We start from the raw sequence: 23,663 nt of genomic DNA on the forward strand, positions 1-23,663 counted from the left end.
CATTTGAAAGAAGAGTGAACTTTCCATCCAATATTGTAAATAAAAATAGAGTGAGTTTTATGTATAATGTGGGTTTTTTTTTTTTTCGCTTCCCATTTTACCAGTCAAAAGGCATTATTAAGAGGCAAGTGGTGCTAATGCAGCGAGTGCGTCTTTGACGACATGACTCACATCAATTAGCTCCCGAGTGAAGATGCGCTCAGGAGGCGCAGGTGCAGAAAATCCTCCAGTTTTTCTGCGCCGAGCCCGGCTGGTGACGGAGAACAAAAGAGCCAAGGGGGCCGTTCATCGGTCCTCGCCACAGAGTTAGGAGAGAGGGTGGGCCAGTTCAATCAGCCTGTTCCTTTTTCACCCTAGTTTTGGGTGTAACAGGCATGACAGATGGCTCTTTGAGGAGACACAACACAAAAACTGAATGAGTGGCGTGCCCGACTATACACAGGCCCCTTTCCCAATTGTTCTTTATCCCCGCTTTTCTGCTTGATCCAATTGGACCCCAGTTCCTGACAAACAACATCTTATATTTCAATGCCAAATTGTTCACTACAAAACAATTTCTGGCTCCATACAATTTGCAAGATCACAAAAATGGCATTTATGTTCATCTTTAGATGTAATGTACATACAAATTTCAGGGTTCAATCAACCTCCATCCATCAATTCATCCAACCCCAGAATGTATTGTTTTGGCTAGATTAAGCACGTATTTATTGATATAATGCAATATTTTGTGGGTCTTGTAAAATCATCGCAAATGTAACAAAAAGATAGATCGTTTGTCTTTAAGTCACACCTGAGTATAAGTCGCACTAGCCAAAGAATGCTCAATGAAAGAAAATTTAAAAACAAAAACAAAAGGACTATAAGACATAAATTGGCTCAGATGTTGACAAAAACATTTTTGGCCCAATTGTTTGCCGAGCCTGACATTGGAGAGGGTTAATAAAACTTAAATTATAAGAAAACTGACTTAGACTTCACACTTTCCCCCCTCAAGTTTCTGAAAATCATATTTCTAATTTGAACAACATGTGAAGAGCGTGGGATGCAATTAGCTCATCAGCCTCCTTAAAGGCTCGTCAGTGTGCGCGAGATGAGACGCCAGGCTTTGATTAATATAAGCTTCCTTCATGCGCAATATCCTCGCGTGGGGAACGTATAGCCCTGCTGCTTTGCCTGTCACATTTTTCCAACTCTCTCAGCAGGTTTATTTGTTAAATATGAACAGAGTAATTGAATCGTATACAGTTGTACGTCCTAAAATGCTGAAGATCAGAATCCCCAAAATTCTCATCTTTAACCCATTCCTGTTAGCAGTCTTACAAGCATTACAAGGGACTTATTTCCAGAGACCTACACTTACCTGTACACTCTCAAAAGGTAGAAAAGTACAAGCTAAGACAGTAAAATTATAGATCATGTTGAAATGATTACTGTGAACTCCCTTCCGCCATTATAAGTCAGCACCCCTTTGACATACTAATGGAGTTGGCACTCTCTCTTTCATTTTCCTTTGATAATTATTAGCTCACACACATACAAATAATGTACAATATTTCCCAGACTATAAGTCGCTCTTTTTTCGTACTTTGGCTGGGGAATTTGACTTATAATCAAAATCGACTTATGTATGTCTTTTATTTTTTTCACTTTGACCTCCAATATCCTGCGATGTGTTATTTAGGTGATAGTATTCCAAAAACCTGTTGATATGCGATATTAAAAGCTGCTCTATTTTCTCTGTTGTTCCCTATTTTGCTTGTTTGTTGTTGATTACTGGTAAATTAACAAACTGCCCCACAAATATGCAACTTATAGTCCAATGAGACTTTTGTTTTTAAATTTTCTTTCATTGAGCATTTTTTGGCTAGTGTGACTTATATTCAGGTGTGACTTAAAGACAGAAATTTGCATTCTTTGGCTAGTGCGACTTATACTCAGGTGTGACTTAAAGACCGAAAACTATGTTAAATTTAGGAAGGCGTTTATTTTGTTCAATTTAAAAATTTACATTACATACAAACGACCTGTCTTTTTTGTGTAAATTTCAATAATATATAGTAAATGATCAGATTCCTAATATTTTTAGGAAGTTCTACTTTGGAAAAGTCATTTATAGGAGTTTGGATTAAAATTCTTTTTAAATCAATCCCAAAATGTTATTGATGTATATGCTAAGTCTTTTGTTTGTCTTCCAATTCCATAGACGTCACTCCGGAGGCTCCTCCCAGCAGGGCACCCCAAGTCATCCTCCATCCTGTTCTGTCGGGGTCCGGGTGAGTCAGCCCAGGAAAAACTCAGTTGCAAAACCAGACATTAATAATAAAAAGCTCTCTAATCGTTGTGACTAATGAGGATATTATATCTTTCTTTACTGTACTGCAATCAGAATTGAGACATCTGGAAGGGGGATACACATCTTCAAAATGTCTTTTCAAGTGCAATTTTATGCGAAACCATGGGAGTGTCAAAAGGGTTAATTATTGGAATATAAAAAAAATAAAGTTTTAATTGATAAAAATGGAGCATTGAAAACACAAATAAGCTCAACAGGTGAGCAACGTTATAACTTAACTGAATTCATCGAAAAACAATAGGAAGGACGAGTTTCATTATACATTTTAGTTACATTTTTGACCAGGAAATTAGGATTAGATAAAACTAATTTAAAATGTAAGTTTATTAGACAGAGAAAAAGACCCGGACAAGGATAAGCGTTGTTGAAAATGATTGAGTGAATGAATAATCTTCTGTGCTGCTTATCCTCACAAGGGTTGTGGGGGTGCTGGAGCCTAGCCCTGCTAAAAAAAAGCTTGTTACATCCTGACCGTTGGTCGCCCTCCAAATGCAGGACACAACAAGACACAGCAAAGCTGAGAAAAAAAGACTAATATAGTAGTCAATATACATATATATAAGTAACCGGAGTATCTGGAGAAAACCCACGCAGACACAGGGCGAACATGCAAACTCCACACAGGAAGGCCAGAGCCCGGGATTGAACCCAAGATGTGTGGGGCGCACGTGGTGACCATTCAACCATTGTGCCGCCCCTGTTTGATTTTTGTCTTGCAAAGTTGTTTGAAATTGATTGAAACAACTACGATCATTTTGAGAAGTGATCAAAGCGGTAAAAATATGATGCCTTGCCAAGAAAAATACACAGAGTAACTACTATGTGGCATGCATTTCCCAGCGGATAAGCGACCCTCCTTTCCTGAATTGTGTCAGTTTTCTCAGAGTGTGTGCCAGTCATGTTATCTAAATCACAGGCCTCTGCCCTGTAAAGATTATTTTTGAGTGCCGATAATTTTGCGGTCGAGGGGGAGGAAGGTGCACTCCTGGTTGGAACTGGTAGAGAAATATGGAGGTAAAAATGCCTAAATATGTGAAATATCTCTTATTTAAACTGAAAAATGTAACATTTAGGGGAATAAAAAAGGAGCTTATGAACAAAAGAATATCTTAACATAGAATAATAGAAACGTGAAATTGCAAGGTTTGACATGAATTAATTTGGAAAACTTGACTTAACTTAAAAGAAATACTGATAATTTATATTGTGAAAAAGAATGTAAAATTATTCATTTCTTCATGGTCCTGTTCCGCTTATCCTCACAAGGGTCGTGGTGGTGCTGGAGCCTATCTCAGCCAATTTTGGGCAGTAGGCGGGGAGCACCTTGAATTTGTTGCCAGCCAATCGCAGGCCATAAAGAGATGGACCATTGATTGATGAACCATTCGCACTCACACTCATACCTAGGGGCAAATTAGAGTGTTCAACCAACCTAGCATGCATGTTTTGGGAATATGGGAGGAAAACAAAGTACATGGAGAAAACCCACGCAGGTATGGGGAGAAAATGCAAACTCCACACAGGAAGGTCCAAACCTGGGATTGAACCCTCGATCTCAGAATTGTGAGGCCGACACGTTAATCACTCGTCCGCCGGTATTAGTCAACAATATAACTTATATTTAATTACGGTATGTCCCAAAAATGATTTCTGCATTTTTTTTACATCTTTGCATGGAACAACGAAGAAGAGATTATACTTTGATACAATGTAAAGTAGTCATTGTAGAGCTTGAACCCTCAAACCCAGAATTGTGAAGCAGTCTACCATGCTGCCTACAAAACAAAACAAAAAAATGGACCTAACAAGGACAAACGCAGTGGCTGTGGTAATCTGACTAAAAATAAAACTTACTTTTCAGAATTCACACAATTAACAGTGGATGTTTGTATTTTGTGATTATATTTATTTTTGGGTTGGGATTGCAGCAGTAAGTGAAGCTTAGTGAAGCAGCCATAGACATGAGCACTGGAGGGTTAATGCCAGCGCATGGCAGGCTTCACGGTACGCCGGCCACGCCGAGCGGATTTCGGTTAGGGAAAAAGAGGAGACGGGGAGACGGGATGCCTCTCGACCCAGACGTTGATTAGATTAGTGTCACTGTCCGTCATCGAGAGAACGAGACGCTCCCGAGCATTTATCAATAGTCGATAATGCCACACTTCATCTTCTGTTTCCTCTTATTTCGTAAAGGTCTCTCACGGCTTCTAGGTTTGACGTCACTCATGCTCAATGAATGAATGAATGTCACTTTTTCAAATATTTTGTGGCATCAACAGTGATTGAAAAATATAGAGACAATTGAAATCAAAATTTCAATTTAGCCTGATGTCTGAATGCTGGGCTGAATGTTCAAATGTGAGATTTTTCCCCCCAAAAATGGGTTCAGGGCCTACACATAATTTGACATTTTGAGGCAATATTTACACATTTTAAGAAGTGAAATAAGCTTGAAAAGGAATGTATTCATGTTTTTTGTTTACATGTGCCATATCGAATTAATTATTTCTATTAATCAAGTAGTGAGACAAACATTTAACGCATTATAGAATAGTTTTAGGTGACAAAGAAACGAGTGTTCCATAAATTGGCGCCAAGATTCTCCCTTAAAAAGAGAATTAAATGCAAATACAACATAAATGCAGGACCTGAATGCTACTTTAAACACATCATTGTTTTTCGGGCTGAGGGTATGACAAAGCTGTTGTTACAGTAGCAATAATGAATAAGCACGAGTGTGGAAAATACACGAGGAGTATGTCTAATTTAGTGATGTTGAGTATTTTATTTTTTTTTACTTTTGAATGAGACGTTTAATACATTCAAATTCATTAAAGAGTGGGCACGCTATTTCTAAGCAGGTGCATGCAACGAATGTTGTCATTCTAATATGCCATAATATTAGCACTATTGACCTCGAAGTTTTTTCTCTATTTAAATTATACCCTATTTTATTGATGAATCATAGCAGCACTATTAAATACAAATAGTTAATGTCTATCAAAGACCTGTAAGTGACCGGTAACTAGTCAAAGGTTTACCCCCCACTGCTCATCGGACGGGCTAGTCTCCAGCAACCCAGTATTGTTTATAGCAAACATTACACTGATGATTTACAGGGTCCAAATAATGGATGTATATTATATTTTTGTTCTTAATACTTTTACTCAACCTGAATTGTATCTTTGTGTCCATCATGTCTTTCTGGGGATTTTTTTCTAGTTTTACAATAGGAGTAAAGGCTACACTTACAGCGTTTCTTTGTGCACAATTGCCAATTGGATGAATATGTGTCATCCTTAGCATGTCCCCTTAATAGCCAGTCGGCCAACCCCGACAAGACCCCGCGTCTTCGACTCATTAGAGCCGCCAGAGGAGCAGTGCCGTAGGAAATCATGTTCTTATCTTCTCGAGATGGCCGACCCCCATCGGTGACGAAGCGGCACACTAGTTTTCTTATTGATTTTTATCCCCTCCCATCAACACACAGACACACACCAAGGCAGGAAAGCATTAGATTGGCGCTCAGGCAGATGATAGCACAGGAGGAGGATTTGACACTTATAGAACTCATGCAAAGCTCATGTCAGCATAACATTTGTAACCATTTAACGGAAATTGCCACAACAGGGCCTTCAAAACGCTTTCTTTTGATTGCTGGGTATGGTTTCTTGAGAATTCTTTCGTGCTTCTATTCGTGATAGATTTAGGTTCAATATAATATTTGGCAAGATGTCTGCTTCAAACCGAAAGAGAAGACTCATTTTGTTGTTTTTGGATTTCTTCTTCAGGATTTTTGGTGGTTCTACTCAAGAGTTTAGGGTTAGGGGTTACTTAGACCCTGAATCGGTGGCCAGCCAATTGCAGGGCACAATGAGACGGTACTCGGCCGTTTGGTCGCCGGACTTTTGGTCGCCGGACGTTTGGTCGCCCGGAAGGTTATTGATAATTACCATTTAAAATTGTTGCTCAAATTCCCTAAATACAAACTGCAAATTATTATTTAGTCATACTTAATGCCCTATTAATTATTAGGCTAAAGAAAAGCTCCAAATTTCCCGTACTTTTATTGTGTTTTGTTGGAGAACTTGTTAAGACCCTGACCCAACTCCTGTACATACAAACTCTTATACACTCACACATCCGCTCAGTGAAACTGCTCAGGGCCATTGTTGGCTTTTATTGATGTGTAGAATGTGTTGTTTTACCTCGTTTTGTCGTTGGACTTTTGGTCGCCGGACGTTTGGTCGCCGGACTTTTGGTCGCCGGACTTTTGGTCGCCGGTTGTTTGGGTCCGGGCGACCAAATGTCCGTGACCAAACATCCGCGACCAAACGTCCGCGACCAAACGTCCGCGACCAAACGTCCGCGACCAAACGTCCGCGACCAAACGTCCGCGACCAAACGTCCGGCCACCAAAAGTCCGGCGACCAAAAGTCCGGCGACCAAACGTCCGGTCACGGGTTGACGAACAACCATTCACACTAACACTCATACCTAGGGGCAATTTAGAGTGATCACCCACCCTATCATGTACGTTTTTGGGTTGTGGGTGGAAACAGGAGTACCAAGAGAAAACCCACGTAAGCGAGTGGAGAACATGCAAACTCCACCCAGTGAGGATCAGCCCAAAGAAAATTAAACGGCTAGCTATACAACATTGCCAATTGCATTCATGTGAGGAAAATAAATAATGTAAAAGACCAGGTGTCTGAAAGTTTGTCAGCAAAGTTATTTTTTTGACAGATGTTGTTTGTGCTTACAGCAACGAAGGAAACCCTTTGCTTCAAATCGAAGTGGAGCCAACTTCCGATGTGAGTCAATATGCTTATTAATGTCTATTTGTATATTGTTTTTGTGTAATGGGTGCAAAAAGTGAGAATCATTTGGGGCCTCAGGTAAGTCGTGCGTCAGAAGCAAGAAATGTTGACAAAGAAAAAACTTGCCTTCCGTAGGAGAAATAATATATTTTGGGAAACGGCCATGAAAATTGCCTTGAATAATATTCCAGCAGGCATTTTGGAATAGATCATTTCCACTCTTGCGATACATTATGTTTCAAATCAAATGGGAATGAATCAGTCAGTTAGTTCCCCAGGCCCCCTCTGGCAGTTTTCAGTTTTCATTACTCTCTATTTTTTTCTATTCATCAAGGCCTAAACTACACTCATTTTTCAAACCAAAGCGGGAGGACTTTTTTAGTCTTTTACCCTTCAACATTTTATTTTTTTAAGGATCCATAGAGGCAAAAAGTACCCTAAAATGGATGTCTTGTTTTCGCATAGCTACTTGGGCCTTATTTATGGGTCTACTCAAGTCTACCAAATTTTATTCATTTATTCATTTTCAACACTGCTTGTCCTCGTCATCGTGGCGGGGTGCTGGACCCTAACCTTGCCAACTTTGGGGGAAAGGAACCAGGAAAGGAACCATCTAGAGTACCCTCTAGATTGATCACCAATCAGTTGTAGGGCACAAAGAGAGACCGACAACCATTCGCACCCACCATCGTTCCGCCACCGAGTGGGAATTGAGCCCCCTTGCCTGCACTGAAGTAAGGCAAAAGAACCACTCCTCCATCGGATGGTTCTACCAAATTTAATTTTGCTAAGTTAAACTGACCTTGGGGCTGACTATTTAAATGAGTTCATGAGACTCCAATGAACGCAAATTGTTATTCATAGCTAGGAAGGATTTAGTCATAGTTATGTATTGCTCATTCCAAAACCAATCATACATCAGTGAGATCTCCTGATAGCAATAAGGTCTATTAACTGTACATTTTAAATAGGAGCCTTATTTGTGGGTATTAATGGTATTTATTGAAAATAATTGTAACTTATCCATGTATTTATGTATATATTTATTAATTCATTTATATATGTATTTATTTATTTATTAACTTATTTATTACCTATTTATTTAGGTCTAAAATGTCTTTTCCTGTGTCTCTATTCTCTCCCTCTTGCTACTATGACAATGAAATTTCCCGAATACGGGATAGATAAAGTTATCTAATCTAATCTAATTTACCCACCAGATTTCACATTGCTACCCTAGGGCCAGATTCTGACCAGGTGAAGTTTGTTTTACTTACTGGAGTTGTGACGTTTCAGAACGAGCAGGGCCACGATGAGGAATCTGGCGATGAGTTTGAGGAGATGAACTTGTCGCTGTTGTCCGCCCGCAACTTCCCGCGCAAGGCCAGCCAGACCAGCATCTTTCTGCAGGAGTGGGACATCCCCTTTGAGCAGTTGGAGATTGGAGAAATGATCGGCAAAGGTCGTTTTGGCAAAGTTTTCCATGGCCGCTGGCACGGCGAGGTGGCTCTCCGCCTTATTGACATTGAGCGTGACAATGAGGATCAGCTCAAGGCCTTCAAGCGCGAGGTGATGGCCTACCGCAACACCCGCCATGAGAATGTGGTCCTCTTCATGGGCGCCTGCATGAGTCCGCCACACCTGGCTATCATTACCAGGTACGTGATAACGACACTTGCAGCAATAATCAATTGCTTAATTACGTACAACACCCAATCATATATCATGTGCACACCTATTATGCCCTTAAAATACAGATTGTCTTTTCATATTTGTTTGGCAGCTTGAGATTTCTTATATTCACATGTATTTTATTTAGTTTTAAAATAAGTTATTTTACACTTCTAACAGTTCAAAGTGAAGCATGTTCACAATCTCAATGTGCTGGGATAAATTGTCTAAATTTTATTATACTCATTTATAATACACGCCTAACATTTTTTTACAATAATTCTTTAAGTGAGACCCTAATTTCTAATTTGTTGTTAAAATAGGGTTTTTCAATTGAAATGTTTTCAGACATACAGATCAAAATCTTAAAACCAGTTGTAAACTAGCCAGCTAGCCATTTACTTTTTGCACATGTGGATCATAATGGGGTTTTAAGGCGAAAAGCAAAAGGAAAAAAACACATTGAAAAACTAATTTATTGAAATAACAAATTATTCCTAAATCCACTTTATTAGCTCCCCAAAACTTTCCCAACTAGAACAAAACATTTTCTCTGTAGGACTCCATAATGAGAAGCTCCACTTAAAAATGTTTGGGAATGAATGGTTGATGAGAGTCCAGGAACCAAAGCAGAATCATTGCTCTAAGTGGAGTAAATATTTTCACCAAAGACACCAATTGTCGTTTTTATACATTTCCCTTGCCATCCATCCCCAAATGTTTTCTCTGGGATTTAAAGCAGGGGAGCATGCAGGATAGTCCAAAAGACTGATGCTATTCCCCCATTACAAGTCCTTTGTCAAGCGAGCATTGTGAACTCCAGCATATTCTGTTTATAAACCCAGCTGTTACTACAGAGATGAGGGCCGTCACTCATAGGGGATTCCCTTGGCATATAACCAGTTTCCCCTTTAACAACTGAAAGTCTAGTTTCCCACTGAATAAAAAAATCACCCCACATCATGATCAGCCCCACTTCACTGTGTTGGGCGGGAAACGTCTCAGATGGGAGCTCCTTGTCATGCCCGTAACGTTGGAAGCCATCTGGATCGTCAAGGTTACATTTTTTTCCTCATCATATATTAAAACCCTTTCCCCCCACCATTTTTTAATTTCCCTGGCAGTCTTGTGGTGTTGAAGAATACGAGATTTTGTTTTTGAAGTCCAGATGTTGTCCGATGGTTATAGTGCTGTGGTTGGCACCATTAAGTGCCTTAATTTTGGCCAAGGACCGCTCTACGCATTGGCAGGCAGCCAAACGGATCCTCTGGCTCGGTATGGGTGTTCTATTTCTACCATTTGATTTTTTTTGTTCCAAAATGCTTAGAATCTTTCCATCAATTCCATATTATCTGATGCCCTTTGTGAAGCCACCTTCACCACCTGCAACAATTGTTCCACTGGCTTCCTGGAAACATTCGCACATGCCCAAACTAAGTTTTTAAGTGATTAACATGAATGATTGAGTTACAACTCAAGAGTTATACAATAATTTATTTTCCTCTGGTTTATAGAATTTTGTGTTACTTTCTTTATCCACGGTCTTAAACTTTCGTTCCCCAACATCCTGGATACGACTATATCAGCACGATGGTGTTCACACCGGGCTGACACTACCAAGTTGTGTTAAAAAGTGTGTGTCTGTGTGTGCATGTGTATGTATATAGTATATAGTATGTTTGTATGTAGGTATATATGTAGCTTGCTCTGTATGTATATTGAACTATTTTCAGGCACCAGATAACCAGTTCTCAATGTTCTGTCTTCTTGTCAAGCAATTAACAGAAAATTTAATTTTGTGAAAAATGAAATGCTCCATGTAACTTTGCCTCGGTGAATGGAGCATTTAATCTTTCACTGAATGAATTATTTTATCGTTGTATAATTTGGATTCGCCTCAATGGATGGTTCATCAAATTTCTCACCTCACAAAATACTCTGTGTATTGCACTTCAACATTCATTATTTGTTTACTTGTATGCGTTGTTTGAGTAAAATACAATGAAATACATCTTTGTTAGGGTTTGTGAAACAGAAGGGATCCCAGAGTAGACATGGGGGCACAGCAGCTTGTGAATTGAAAGAAATGTAATACTTGCGGATGATAAAGTTCAAGTGAGAGGGCTTGCTGAAATCGGCTCGTGAAGGTGGGTTGGCAAGACGCTGTCGGCTCGGGGTGTACGAACAGGTGAGAGGCAGATGACGCTCGGGAAGGACACATGCTTGGAGATTTGACATGCAAATCAGTTCCTGGAATGAGAGAAAATTTTTGAGCTGTTGACAGAGAAACAAAAACATAAAAAAATCCTATAACTGCTGGATCAGTGGAGCAAAAACCTGCACTGAGGACTGATTTGGACACCCCGCGTTTGGCAAGCGATTCAAAAGAATGCTCGTTTGCTAGTTCAACAGAGCGGTGAAATTGACGTCATTGTGGTCATTAAAAAAATAAATTCAGAAATTTAAAGTGTGATGGATTGACTTCTGGAAATGTATGTCTTTCACAAAGACTTGAGACCCTTGCAAACATCTACCCAGTATTTGCTTGCACATGTACGATAGACCCATACATACAGTACACGGCAATTCGATACACAATCCCGTATGCCTAGGATTTTTTGTGTGTGTCTTGCAGGCTTTTGTTGATGATTAGTATGCATGAATTGCTTGCCTTAGGTCCTTTCGGTTTCTTGGCTCACCTGCGTGTCACAGCTGGGTTTGGGGTGGGGGTCGAGGGTGGGAGGTTCCTTAGGTGCATGCCAAGGGCGGGCTTTCTATTAATACTTATGAGAGGGTGTTCAAGAAGTCACATCCCTTAGGGTTTAGCAGCTAATGTGACATGTTGGTTCTTGTTTACGTTTTTAGCTTAAGAAATCATCATTACCTTCTCCCTTTGCTTTTATTTTTAAATCACTTGTCCTCCCTCAGTTTTTCTTTGTTTATTTCCACGCATTAAATTTTCCATTCACATTTCTCCCCCTTCCAGCCTGTGCAAAGGCAGGACACTTTATTCAGTGGTGCGCGACGTCAAGGTCGTCCTGGATGTCAACAAGACACGACAAATCGCACAAGAGATGGTCAAGGTAATGCAACACAACGATGATAACAATAACAAACATAGTTTACACTATTATTTTCCAAATGCAATAGATTTTAAGGAAATATAGTACCTACATTTGAGTAGATTTTCTGCAAAATGTTGTGATCTCAACCCTATCGTTTGCTTTTGTGCGTACGCAGGGCATGGGCTACCTCCACGCAAAAGGCATCCTCCACAAGGATATGAAGTCCAGGAATGTCTTTTACGACAATGGAAAAGTCGTCATTACTGATTTTGGACTCTTCACCATCTCGGGGGTTCTGCAGGCTGGCTGGTAATTTATTTAATAATTTTAGTTTTTTTTCCTGTGCACACTGAGGTTATGGAATTTTGTCTTTTATTGATAAAAATGGTGTCCACATAGCAGGAGAGAAGACAAGCTGAGAATCCCGAGTGGCTGGTTGTGTCACCTTGCTCCAGAAATCATCCAGCAGCTCTCTCCAGACACTGAGGAGGACAAGCTGCCATTCTCCAAGCAGTCCGACGTCTTCGCATTTGGGTACGCCGAGTCGTCATACCGTCGCTATACAGTTGTTGACACGTTTCTACAACACTTAAGCCAACAAGTGGAGCCAAATCGAACAGGCTTGGCTTCACCCATTATAGGTTTTTGAGCATGGTCGGTATGAAAATGCATCTATCAACCTCCAGTCGCTTCCCATTGCTCTTGTGGATGTGCACAACCACACACTCATGTGAAACCCAACTTCGGCGTACTTGGATAGAGAAAGAAACTTTGAAATTCCTCAAATAGAAAAGAAAAAATATTTTTTTATATGAACAAATCAAAATTTTAGGTGGTAATTTACTATTGTTTTCATGTCTGTACGGATATATATTGTTGCAGTGAAGATTAATTTAATTTCTGGATGATTTGAAAGGCTGTTGGAGCAAACCACTACAACTCATGTCTGTGGGTATAAATTTTGTGAAATACTGGAACCCAGGTGCCAGGAAAAGTAAATGAAAAACGATCCCTACAACGTCTGGTAAATAGGGTGACCAACAGCAACAACTGTTTCAATGGCGGTTCCAACTCTTAAATTTACGATATAATTTTTTTTAATAGTGATATATTTTTACTTGGATTTACAGCCACCATTTATGTCCTCATCAGGCACTGGCGGTAGGTAAGGTTCATGTGTCCTGCGAATATTCTCCATAATGATATTTCCACATGCTTTGGATTCCTACCCAAAGGATTGAAACAAGACATTGATTTAGAATTGTGTTTGCAAAACTTTGAAGCCCTCAGTATTTAGATTTTTTCTCAAAGTGAAAAAAAACAGCAACACAAATCCAATTCCAATATTTTTTTATACTCACATTAAAACAACTTACTCAAAAATCATCTCAGGCGCATTTACTGACAGCAAAAGACAGCTAAAAATCGCTAACCATGCAGACAGTAAGTATTAATGACCAGCCTTTTTGACTGCTATCTTCCTCTTTACTCTGCCTTTGGTGGCTGCAGGAGGTCACACTTGAGCGGGCTAAAAATACTTAGCGCTCATAAATATGCAAACGTGCGTCGGATGGAACAGGGGGCTTCGTAATGGGGGTCAAGAGGTCATTTCTTGGTGGCAGCAGCACCACCTTTCTTTTTAAAGCCACATTTACGCTTCTTGCACTTTTCCCATTCTGCTGTCCAGTGTAAAAGCAGCATCACGTCATGACCTGAGCGTCCATGAGTCTCCCTGACCACTTCTCCCTGTCTGTGTCCTTTTTATCCCATCGTCTTACTCTGTGTCCACACAGCACCATCTGGTTTGAGCTGCACGCTCGCGAGTGGCCTTACAAGAGTCAGCCCGCGGAGGTCATCATGTGGCAGGTCGGCAGCGGCGTCAAACCCAGCTTCGCACATGCTGGCATGGGCAAGGAGATCCTGGTGAGGCCCTGGTCCTTACTAAGTCAATAATGAGTTACTATGAATTAATTACACAGTCAAAGAGGAGTAAACATTTGAGTTTGGAATTACTTACGACCAATGACTTACGTTACATTACTTGTGACAGTCACAACTAAATCACTATAGTTGCTATTGAATTGGTCACAAGTTACCACTGTAATTTCGTCACTACTCAGTCATTACCATTGAGTTAAGTTATAAAGTCTACTACTAAGCCAATGGTGATTTATTAACCAATCGTGATCAAATGTTTCCTGAGTTACGAACAAAGTACTTCTTAGTCAATACAGTCTTTCTGGAATGACATCCCTGTAAATAGTTAATTAGAATCAACGTACCCTCACTAACAAGTCACTGCTGAGTCCCTTGTTGAATGTCTACTGTTTGTTTAATTTGGAACCCTGACCTGTGTTTGAAACCCTAACACGAAACATTTTTAAAAACCTCATTTGAAACCCTAAACTGAGTTTGAAACCTTAATCCCCTGTTTAATCCCTTCTTTGGGAGCATAGCGCTTGCTGGCAGTTGGCCTATAGGTTATAGTTTGGACACCGTTGGTTTAGATTAAGAGCCCTTACGTGGTTCCTAATTTATTTCATCTTGACTACTCTTGCGCTACACCATCATGAATATTGGTTACAAAACAAATCGAATTGCCAATGTCCCAATTTACATCTTTAGTATCATGTAGAGATGTTCGACTTTAGACTGGACTAATGTGTACTACAATAATAGTTTTTATTGAAAACAATAACGTCAGTTCATACTTATTGTTGGGTAGAATAGGCCTATGTAATTCGGGGATTCGAGGACAGTGGTGAAGAAGGCAGGTGTGTGAAGACCAGGTATCAACACAGTCAGAACTGCCATAGTAACCATCATAAAATGAGTTGCAAAGCCCTTTTGCTTCTGGTTGAAGTTCACATTTCGTAGCTCTCCGTGCCTGTCTCTTAATGAAGTCGACCCACCAAATTGACTGACTAACCATGTACAGTTACTGACGGTGCGCTCAACCTTATATTGACTAGATGCACCAATATGGCGACTGCTGACTTGTGTCACCTCTTTCTGGTCTTAAACGCCAGTAATTTGACAGCTAGAGACATTTTTTAAGCACAAGTCTTTTAAGCATTAAGAGACGCAATTCCTTTCAAGCCGTGAGCACATGATTATAAGTAGCTGTGTGTCGTTTTGTCACGTTACAACAAAAGAAGTGACAGCGTTTCCTGGTCAACGCTGTGGTACAACCCGTCTAAAAGCAAGGGAATTTTAATCTCATATTAAATAGGTACACTAAAATCCTTTCCCCCAGCGGGTTCTGTGTTCTGCTGTGAAGTCAGTTATGCTTTGTTAAGACACTGCAATTGGGAACAACACTATTGCTGTGTCATGGAATGTATTTACATAAAGATTCATACATTAAGGGACTTTTACCATTAGCCCCGCTCTATTTTTAAACTGGACTGGTGCTAACCAACTGGGTGGCTTGAAATTACCCCTTTCAAGGTATTTAAATTTTGGCACCTCCACCCACTACTTCTTATCCTCGTCTCCGCTGAGGAAGCACCGGTTCTGGTTTGCGGTATACAAACTACGATAACAGAAATAAAGCAATAAAAAAGTGATTTTGGTGAATCCTAACTCTTCGTTAAACCTAACTGACACAAGAGTAGAACACAAAATTAGTAGAAAAAAGGATTTTAACTCATTTATCACTCTAATCCTGGTCGCCGATGTGCTGGAGCCTAATGCAGCCAACAACGGGCACAAGAAGACGAACAACCATTCACACTCACTCATCTGTGGGAGCAATTTAGAGAGTTCAACCAACCTGGCATGCATGTTTTTGGTATGTGGGAAGAAACCAAAATACCCAGAGAAAACCCACACAGGCGGAACATGCAAACTCCGCACAGGAAGAACAAAGGCCACCAGCGATTTAACCCTTGAACTCAGAACTCTGAGGCATTATGAAATGAAATGGTACAACAAGTCACTTTAAAATGACAACATGTCATGTTTTGGACACAAATCCTTCCCCAAAATGCCATGTAAGGCTCAATAATGAAATTAGATCTTAATCAGCTTTCCTTTCTCAGCTGTCTTGACCACCCCCAGTACAAATATCCAAAGAGAAGATGATGTCACACCCAGAATAAACCCAGATTTGTGTTGTCTCATAACAAAACAATCTAGACATAGGAATTCAGTTCTCTTGTTGTCGTGTGACTGAGATCAATTATGGTTGTTGGCAATGTAAAATTAAATACTATTTAAATACTATTTTGTTGACGTGGACAATCATTCTTAGAACCTATAAAAAGCAGAATGCATGGAAACTTTGTTGTTGTAATATGAGGAAACGACACAGCAATGAATAATTATCTCCTCACGACATGAAAGGAATGTTTTTAGTAGGTTGGGGAGGAACAGAAAGTCATACATTTAGCTGATTAAATGTAATGGAATTTAAACCTGCTTGAAACATCCTGGCAAAAATCCAGGCAAAAACAGTGTCTCTCTCTAGCTATCAATCAGTCCTTCATCTATGTAAAATATATTTTTATGTATTTCATACCTGTCAACCTCTGCCGATAACTGCCCTTATAAATGATTATGATTCCCCTTACAAACCCCCAAAAAACCTTACCAGAATTGCTGAAAAACTGTTTTTGCCTGGATTTTTGCCAGGATGTTTCAAGCAGGTTTAAATTCCATTACATTTAATCAGCTAAATGTATGACTTTCTGTTCCTCCCCAACCTACTAAAAACATTCCTTTCATGTCGTGAGGAGATAATTATTCATTGCTGTGTCGTTTCCTCATATTACAACAACAAAGTTTCCATGCATTCTGCTTTTTATAGGTTCTAAGAATGATTGTCCACGTCAACAAAATAGTATTTAAATAGTATTTAATTTTACATTGCCAACAACCATAATTGATCTCAGTCACACGACAACAAGAGAACTGAATTCCAGGTATGAAATACATAAAAATATATTTTACATACCTGTCAACCTCTGCTCATTGCACTACAGCCTGACAGTTATATGGCATAGTCTACTGCATCAAATGATGAGAGACTCCACAATTAATTGATGAATGAGATAGCAATTCTGGTAATGAATTAATAATTTTGATATATTGTGTAGCCTAAAATTGCCAAAAACTTTAGAATTTACTTCTCAATTTTCTTGCACCTTATAGGAAACCCAACGAATCATTGTCTTTGAGCTCACAGATTTGATCATGGAATAACAAGAGCCAAAAAAACATCGTCAAGAACCTCACTGCGTGTTAAAGTGGACATTTCAGTGTTGGAAAGTGGTGTCTATGCTTATAATTGTCTGGGAGGATTATCTTATTAATGTTCCCCTACGCTGACTCCTGTGGTGAACGTGGGGGTCGCATGGAACGTTTGTAAAACCGAAAAAAAAATGTAGGGAACTAGGACCACTATATACAAATCAAAGTTTGTTTTTGAAGGATATCCATTATTCCAAACATTCGGGTGCCGGTGATATGACCTACATGGCCTAATTGTGATCAACAGTATACATGGGACATTGAGAAAAAACCTTACAAACACCGTACGACTCGTACGGTGTTTGTAAGGTTTTTTGGGGGTTTGTAAGGGGAATCATAATCATTTATAAGGGCAGTTATCGGCAGAGGTTGACAGGTATGTTTTAGAAACAAATAATTGAAAAGACTAGACCAGGGGTGGCCAAGTCCGGTCCTCGAGAGCCCCTATCCAGTCTGTTTTCCAAGTTTCCCTCCACCAACACACCTGGATCAAATAATCAACTCATCAGCAAGCTGGCCTTGATTATTTGATTCAGGTGTGTAGTACCTAGTTTGAGTACATGCCTGTGTATTTAAATAAATAATAATTGCTTTCAATTTTTTAGGACTTGCCTCTATCTGTACCCATTTTGTTGACAAATCAAAGCTTAAAAGATATATATTCCAAGTTTCATATTCTCTTTTTCTTCAGTTTTTCTGAAAACATTTAATGGAACCATCTAGTCCAGAGGTGGCCAAGTCTGATAATCAATCAATTATCAACTCATCAGCAAGCTGTCCTTGATTATTTGATTCAGGTGTGCTAGAGGAGGGAGATATGGAAAACAGACTGGATAGGGGCTCTTGAGGACCAGACTTGGCCACCTCTGGACAAGGCGGTTCCTTTAAATGTTTTCAGAAAACCTGAAGAAAAAGGGAATATAAAACTTGGAATATGTATCTTTTAAGCTTCGAATTTGTCAATAAAATGGGTACAGGAAGAGGTAAGTAAAAAAAAAAGACCTTTTGTGGGCTTTTATGATGAACATTTTGAATAATTAGAGGAAAGGTTAAAAAATGTGAAATTCAAGGAATTTCTTCCCTGTTTCTAGTCCATAATAATAATAATAGTACCGTAACACATTTCAATTCCACTACTCGCACATGTGCCGTGTTGATGTTTATGCCTTTATTTCCCACCGCAGGACATTTTGCTGCTGTGTTGGGCGTTTGAGCAGGATGAGCGGCCGAGCTTCTCTAAGCTTGTGGAGCTCCTGGAAAAATTGCCCAAGCGCAATCGCCGCCTTTCTCATCCGGGACACTTCTGGAAGTCGGCCGAGTACGTAAAATGAGTTAAGTGCCCCCCGCCGGGCAACAACGACACAACAAAGAATCCCCATCCTGTCCTTGAGCGACTAGCAACTATACTGTAAAAAAAAATGAAATACAAAAAAAGCTACCCGAACTTTCAATAAATTTCAAGTCAACATATCCCACTTGACTCTGCAGGCTTTGATGGAAAACTTGCAAAGTGATTGCCAGAAATTAAAAAAAAAAATAAGAAGCTGAATTTATTATGTTAAGTAAGCAGAGCTCAACATTTCAACACAACATGACTTATGTAAGTAGTACCTAGTTTGAGTACATGCCTGTGTATTTAAACAGAATGTTCGCAGCATTTGAACCTTAATCTGCTCAATGACAATGTGGAGACAACTGAGCCAAATCCTCTTTCTGGCCTCGCTCTTCTAGTGCAAAGTTTACACAACTCAACATTTCCAATTAGCAAAACTTAACATATCATATTCCTACAATACAAGTTCTGCTTACTCAGAAATTTAAGTTAAGCCACAAATGTGGGGGGATGAAATGAATGTAACTGTTGTACAGTTCAGTGCGTGGCCGGCCTCCATTTTATTGACTTGATCATTGAAAAGCTTTAAATGGCCGCTTCCCTTTTGTTTTGTTGCGCCGTACATAAAGTGAATGTCAAAGAGCCCACCCCGCCGACTTTAAAATGTCATTTCCACATATCTGATACGGTGAATGCATTTTCTTTCTTTTTTTTATCATCAGAAGTTTCTGTTAAAATATTTGCTTGAACAAAATTGATTGATTGATGAAGTTAACAGGGGTTTCAAACTGTAGTTTGGATTTGCGGGCCACTATTGCCACAATTTTATAAAAAATAAAGTAGTTTTTAACTGCACATTTCCACATAAAACCATGTAAAGAACAATATGATATGAAGCATACAGACATTTGTTTTCCAGGAGCACACAAAGTTGTTTACGGAGACCTCATTTTTAGATTCGCTCCCTGAAGTGCACGCCGTAACACATTGCTCACACAAATCCAGAAAAATCCAGTTTTATGGAGCTTGTTTCAAATAAGAGTATATAGTATATGTATGAATGAATAAAATGCGCATGGCAAGGAGGACACTTCCCACAGGCCATAAGTGAGCCCCTGACGGCCTGGTTATGGCCCGGATGCCCTAGCTTTGTTAGAGAAAAAAAATTGCTGTTCTTTGAGAATAAAGTTTAAATCAAACAAAAGAAAATAAGTTAGACAACTGGAGCATTTTTGGGGGGTTAGAATTGCCAGGATGTTTTTAATGAAGAAAAAAAAACTATTTTTCTGCTTTATCAAAACTGCCTGCTGAGTTTATAAATTCTCTTGTCTGCTGTCCTTTGAAAGTTGCTGGAAATACTTTTTGTTGTTGATTACACTAATTCAAAGGTCATTTCCCTACTTCTTTTTTATTCAGTCCTTTTGCACATACCAGGATGCTGTTTTTCCCTCAGTCCCCCCAAAACTGTTCTTTCATCAATTTCTTCTAATGCTATTATCACTTTTTTTTTTAGCAGTTCCCAACTTATTGGCATTTTTATCGTATTTTAATCATACAGTTTTTTTGCTTGATTTTCACTATCAACAAATTTTGGCAGATTTGAGTAATTTCTCTATTTTTGCGACAATCACCTACTGAATTGCAAAAAAAGTTGTTCCCATTCATGGGAAACCCCCCTCATAATTACTTGTCGTAATCACTATGTATTGTTGTTGTTATTGTTTTTTTCACGCTTAGTCACATTTTAATTTTAAATTATTTTGCTTACCAGAGTTTAGTTCGTACAATTTTGTAACATTTTTGTGACAATTAAAAGAGAGCATCAATAATTGGTGCAATTACTTAGGCCATGCATGCCTGTATATTTGCGTCTCCATCCCCTTTTTTTCTCATGGGAATCATAAAGGAGCAGCAATTTTTGTTGTTGTTGCTGCATTTCCTTGTTGCTGCTGGGACCTCGTACCTGTACCTCACAAGTATCGGAGCTCATTGTAAATATCAACTTTGGAGAAAGTGACGGTTTTGTAGTAAGCTCTTAATTTTCCTCCCGAGTTGTATGATCCTTTGTACGGTTGACACCTTTCAAATGCATGACACTCACACAAAAGTAATCAACTCCAAATAGAGTCTATCCATTCTATATGAATAAGTGGAGTTGTCCAAGTTTGATTCTTCTGCCGCGTTTTGATGTTTGGCCTTTTACACGCAACGGCGTTGCTGTTCTTTGTAATTATCCAACAACAACAAAATCCATACATACAAGGGGCCAATAATTAAGGAGCTAATATTAGTGCCAAGTGTACAGAACAGGTTTGCTGTTGCATTACTGTGTGATTACCAATAGAATGACTATCATCAGCGTGCTTATTTTTTTAGACTCTTTACTTTGATTGTAGAAATGATGTTGTTTTTTTGTATGTCTTTTCATTTTCTTTCTCTCCACCGTTGTTTTTATAGTGTTGCCAATTACTTTTAGAGGGTACACTATTAAGAATACACTTTTTAGAAATTGGGAATGTTGACGATTTTCCTTCTTTGCTTTCACTTTCTTCTTGTTCTTCTCCTTTTCACTGGCTGATTTGCACTCATCCTTTGTCAACGCTTGTGGATGACAATAAAAAGCTCTTTTTCTCTTATACCATGTCTTCCAGTTTTGACGTTTCATTCATTTGTAAGGAAATTACCATCATTTCCTAATTATAAAGTGCAGCTGAATATGATCCTCAATACCCAAATTTTAGAAGAAAAAAATCCATATATATGCTGCACCTGATTATGAACAGCCCGTGTGGTTTGCAGAGAGATTTTAAACAGCAATATCTGATTGATTAAAAAAACCTTTGATTTATTTATTCACTTTCTGTAGCAATTACACACATTTTGCAGGGGCCAACGATGGGCAGTTGGCAGGGGACACCATGAATTGGTGGCCAGCCAATCGCAGGGCACAAGGAAATGGACAACCATTCACACTCATACTTAGTGGCAATTTATAGTGTTCAACCAGCCTTCACTGCATGTTTTTAGGATGTGGGAGGAAACTGGAGTATCCAGATAAAACCCACACAGTCCCAGGGAGAACATATTTACTGTCACTATTTCTTCCATTCCTGAAGTTCAACTTTGCCCTGGGAAAATTGTTGAAAATAAATAAATAAAATCCTAATCTCTACAATATCCAAAAGATCAGTTCCATAAAAAGCATCCGAGCATAAATGTGTAGGTGCACTGTGTGCTTGAAAAACTGATAAAATCTTGAGAGGTTTAGGTGTGTGACAGGAAATATGAGTTTATTTTCTGTGACTCTGCATCTTGAAATAAAAAAAAAACTGCCTCACAGCTCTGGGTTCAAATCCAGGTCATGTCCATCTGTGTGGAGTTTGCATGTTCTCCCCAGGCTTTCGTGGGTTTCCTCCGGGTACTCCGGTTTCCTCCCACATTCCAAAACCATGCATGATAGGCTGATTGGACACTCTAAATTGCCCCTAGGTATGGGTGTGAGTGTGCATGGTTGTCCGCGATTGCCTGGCCACCGATTCAGGGTGTCAACCGCCTCTGGCCCGTAGTCAGCTGGGATAGGCTCCAACAACCTCCGCGACCCTAATGGGGATGAAGTGGTTCAGAAAATGAGATGAGATGAGAAATTACATAAAAAATTCAATAATTTTGTAAGGTACTTGAATGAAACCAAAGCAAATGAAATATAAATCAACAACCCAACGTGCAGTAACAATAAAAGTTGAGTGCGTGTCATTCCCTGCTGATGTGGAAGCACACACTGTACCCTCGAGCCACTTTAGCATGGACACACTGGCCAGGCCACACGGGCGCCCAGGACTGGCGCCCCCCATCTTTATTCTTTTAAATGACTCCCACCGAGCTCATTATGGCCGGGAAATGTTTCATTAAACGGAAGCTTTTTTTAGACAGGGAGGCGGACAACAGACGCTAGTCAAAAGCGCGTCCCACTGGGACGACTGATGTCCTGAGGCTTGTATGCCCGGCGCCTGTATGTAGGCACACGAGCAAGACACAGCTGTCTACGCACAATCCATGACATGTCACCTTAGGTGTAAATTCTCCACCTCTAGTGCCTTATTGTTGCTCTAATTAACCTAGGGTCCCATCGGCGTGGGGCTCCAACTACTTGAGAGTAACGTCTGACACTTGAAACACAACGGTCCCGAAAAATCCAATGGTTACATAATGAACACAAAAAAGATAGGATGTAACCCCGGCCTGCCCTTCAGCGACTCGTATGCTGACCCATCTGTTCATTGTGCATGGCCAATGAGAACATTGCTATGATTCTCTAACATCCACTGTGACTCGGTGACATGCACCGGGACTCCTTCCCATGTGATGTGGCGCACTGACATTTACTGTGACTCACTTTTCCCACGGAGAAGCACTAAAATCCACTCATTTGCTCACATCCTCCAAAGACAAACGCAATCTACAAGCAAGTCATAATAGATGTTAGCGAGTCATAGTAGAGAGCAACGGGTCACAGCAGTCTGTAGATAGTCACAGTGAACCTTAGCAAGTCATCCACTCACTGTCCTTATAGGCTTCCTAAGCTCTATTCTTACTTGCTTATGTTAAGTTTGACCATTTTTGTACTCACTTTTGTTCAATGTGACCACGTAAACACCCCACACTTGACAAGCCACACCTGCTGTGTCTACTAAGGCTCATTGGAATTATGTACTGGCCAATGGGAGTCATTTGTAATTTATCTCCCTTTTGAGTCATTTTTGAGTTGCTTTTGTCCACTGGGACTTTAATTCTCTAACATCAGATGTGCCTTGTAAAATGATAAAATTACAGTCTTTATTAAACAACATTCTTTTTATTGATGTGCACAATGATAAAAAAGGTTGTCTGTTCCTTTAAAATTGTACTCAAGAAACAATCAAAAATGAACACATTGTCTTACATGAGAGGAAAATCAAAAGAAATGCACTTATGTAATGCCTTTGTCTACAGCCCAAGGAAACGGAACACCCACATGCTTGCCTTTTCACATCTTTCAACGACAGAATTTTTAATCAAATTGTGTCTCTGTCAGACTGACACCTGAAAAAGGTATAATTTTTAAGACACGTCAATAATTGTTCTGTGATGACTAAATATGCAATTAAAACATTCCCTTAAAGTTAGCA

The 23,663-nt window shown here is 39.5% G+C and overlaps 1 protein-coding gene across 4 annotated transcripts in view; it reads left to right on the forward strand.

Moving 5' to 3' along the window:
* ksr2 (kinase suppressor of ras 2) overlaps window positions 1-19,327 on the forward strand; it is a 73,596-nt gene extending 54,269 nt beyond the window's left edge. For 2 of the 4 annotated variants that reach the window (XM_077599963.1, XM_077599965.1), the window contains 8 exons: window positions 2,207-2,276; window positions 7,122-7,170; window positions 8,473-8,834; window positions 11,834-11,930; window positions 12,088-12,221; window positions 12,312-12,446; window positions 13,706-13,835; window positions 18,350-19,327. In XM_077599963.1, coding sequence (XP_077456089.1) covers window positions 2,207-2,276; window positions 7,122-7,170; window positions 8,473-8,834; window positions 11,834-11,930; window positions 12,088-12,221; window positions 12,312-12,446; window positions 13,706-13,835; window positions 18,350-18,496 — 1,124 coding nt within the window. In that variant the 3' untranslated portion in view covers window positions 18,497-19,327. The remainder of the gene's footprint in view (window positions 1-2,206; window positions 2,277-7,121; window positions 7,171-8,472; window positions 8,835-11,833; window positions 11,931-12,087; window positions 12,222-12,311; window positions 12,447-13,705; window positions 13,836-18,349) is intronic. The other 2 variants (XM_077599964.1, XM_077599966.1) reach the window with 1 other exon arrangement.
* The last annotated feature ends 4,336 nt before the right edge of the window (window positions 19,328-23,663 follow it).

This window comes from Stigmatopora argus, chromosome 5, assembly GCF_051989625.1.
Source record: "Stigmatopora argus isolate UIUO_Sarg chromosome 5, RoL_Sarg_1.0, whole genome shotgun sequence".
Classification (NCBI taxonomy): Eukaryota; Metazoa; Chordata; class Actinopteri; order Syngnathiformes; family Syngnathidae; genus Stigmatopora; species Stigmatopora argus.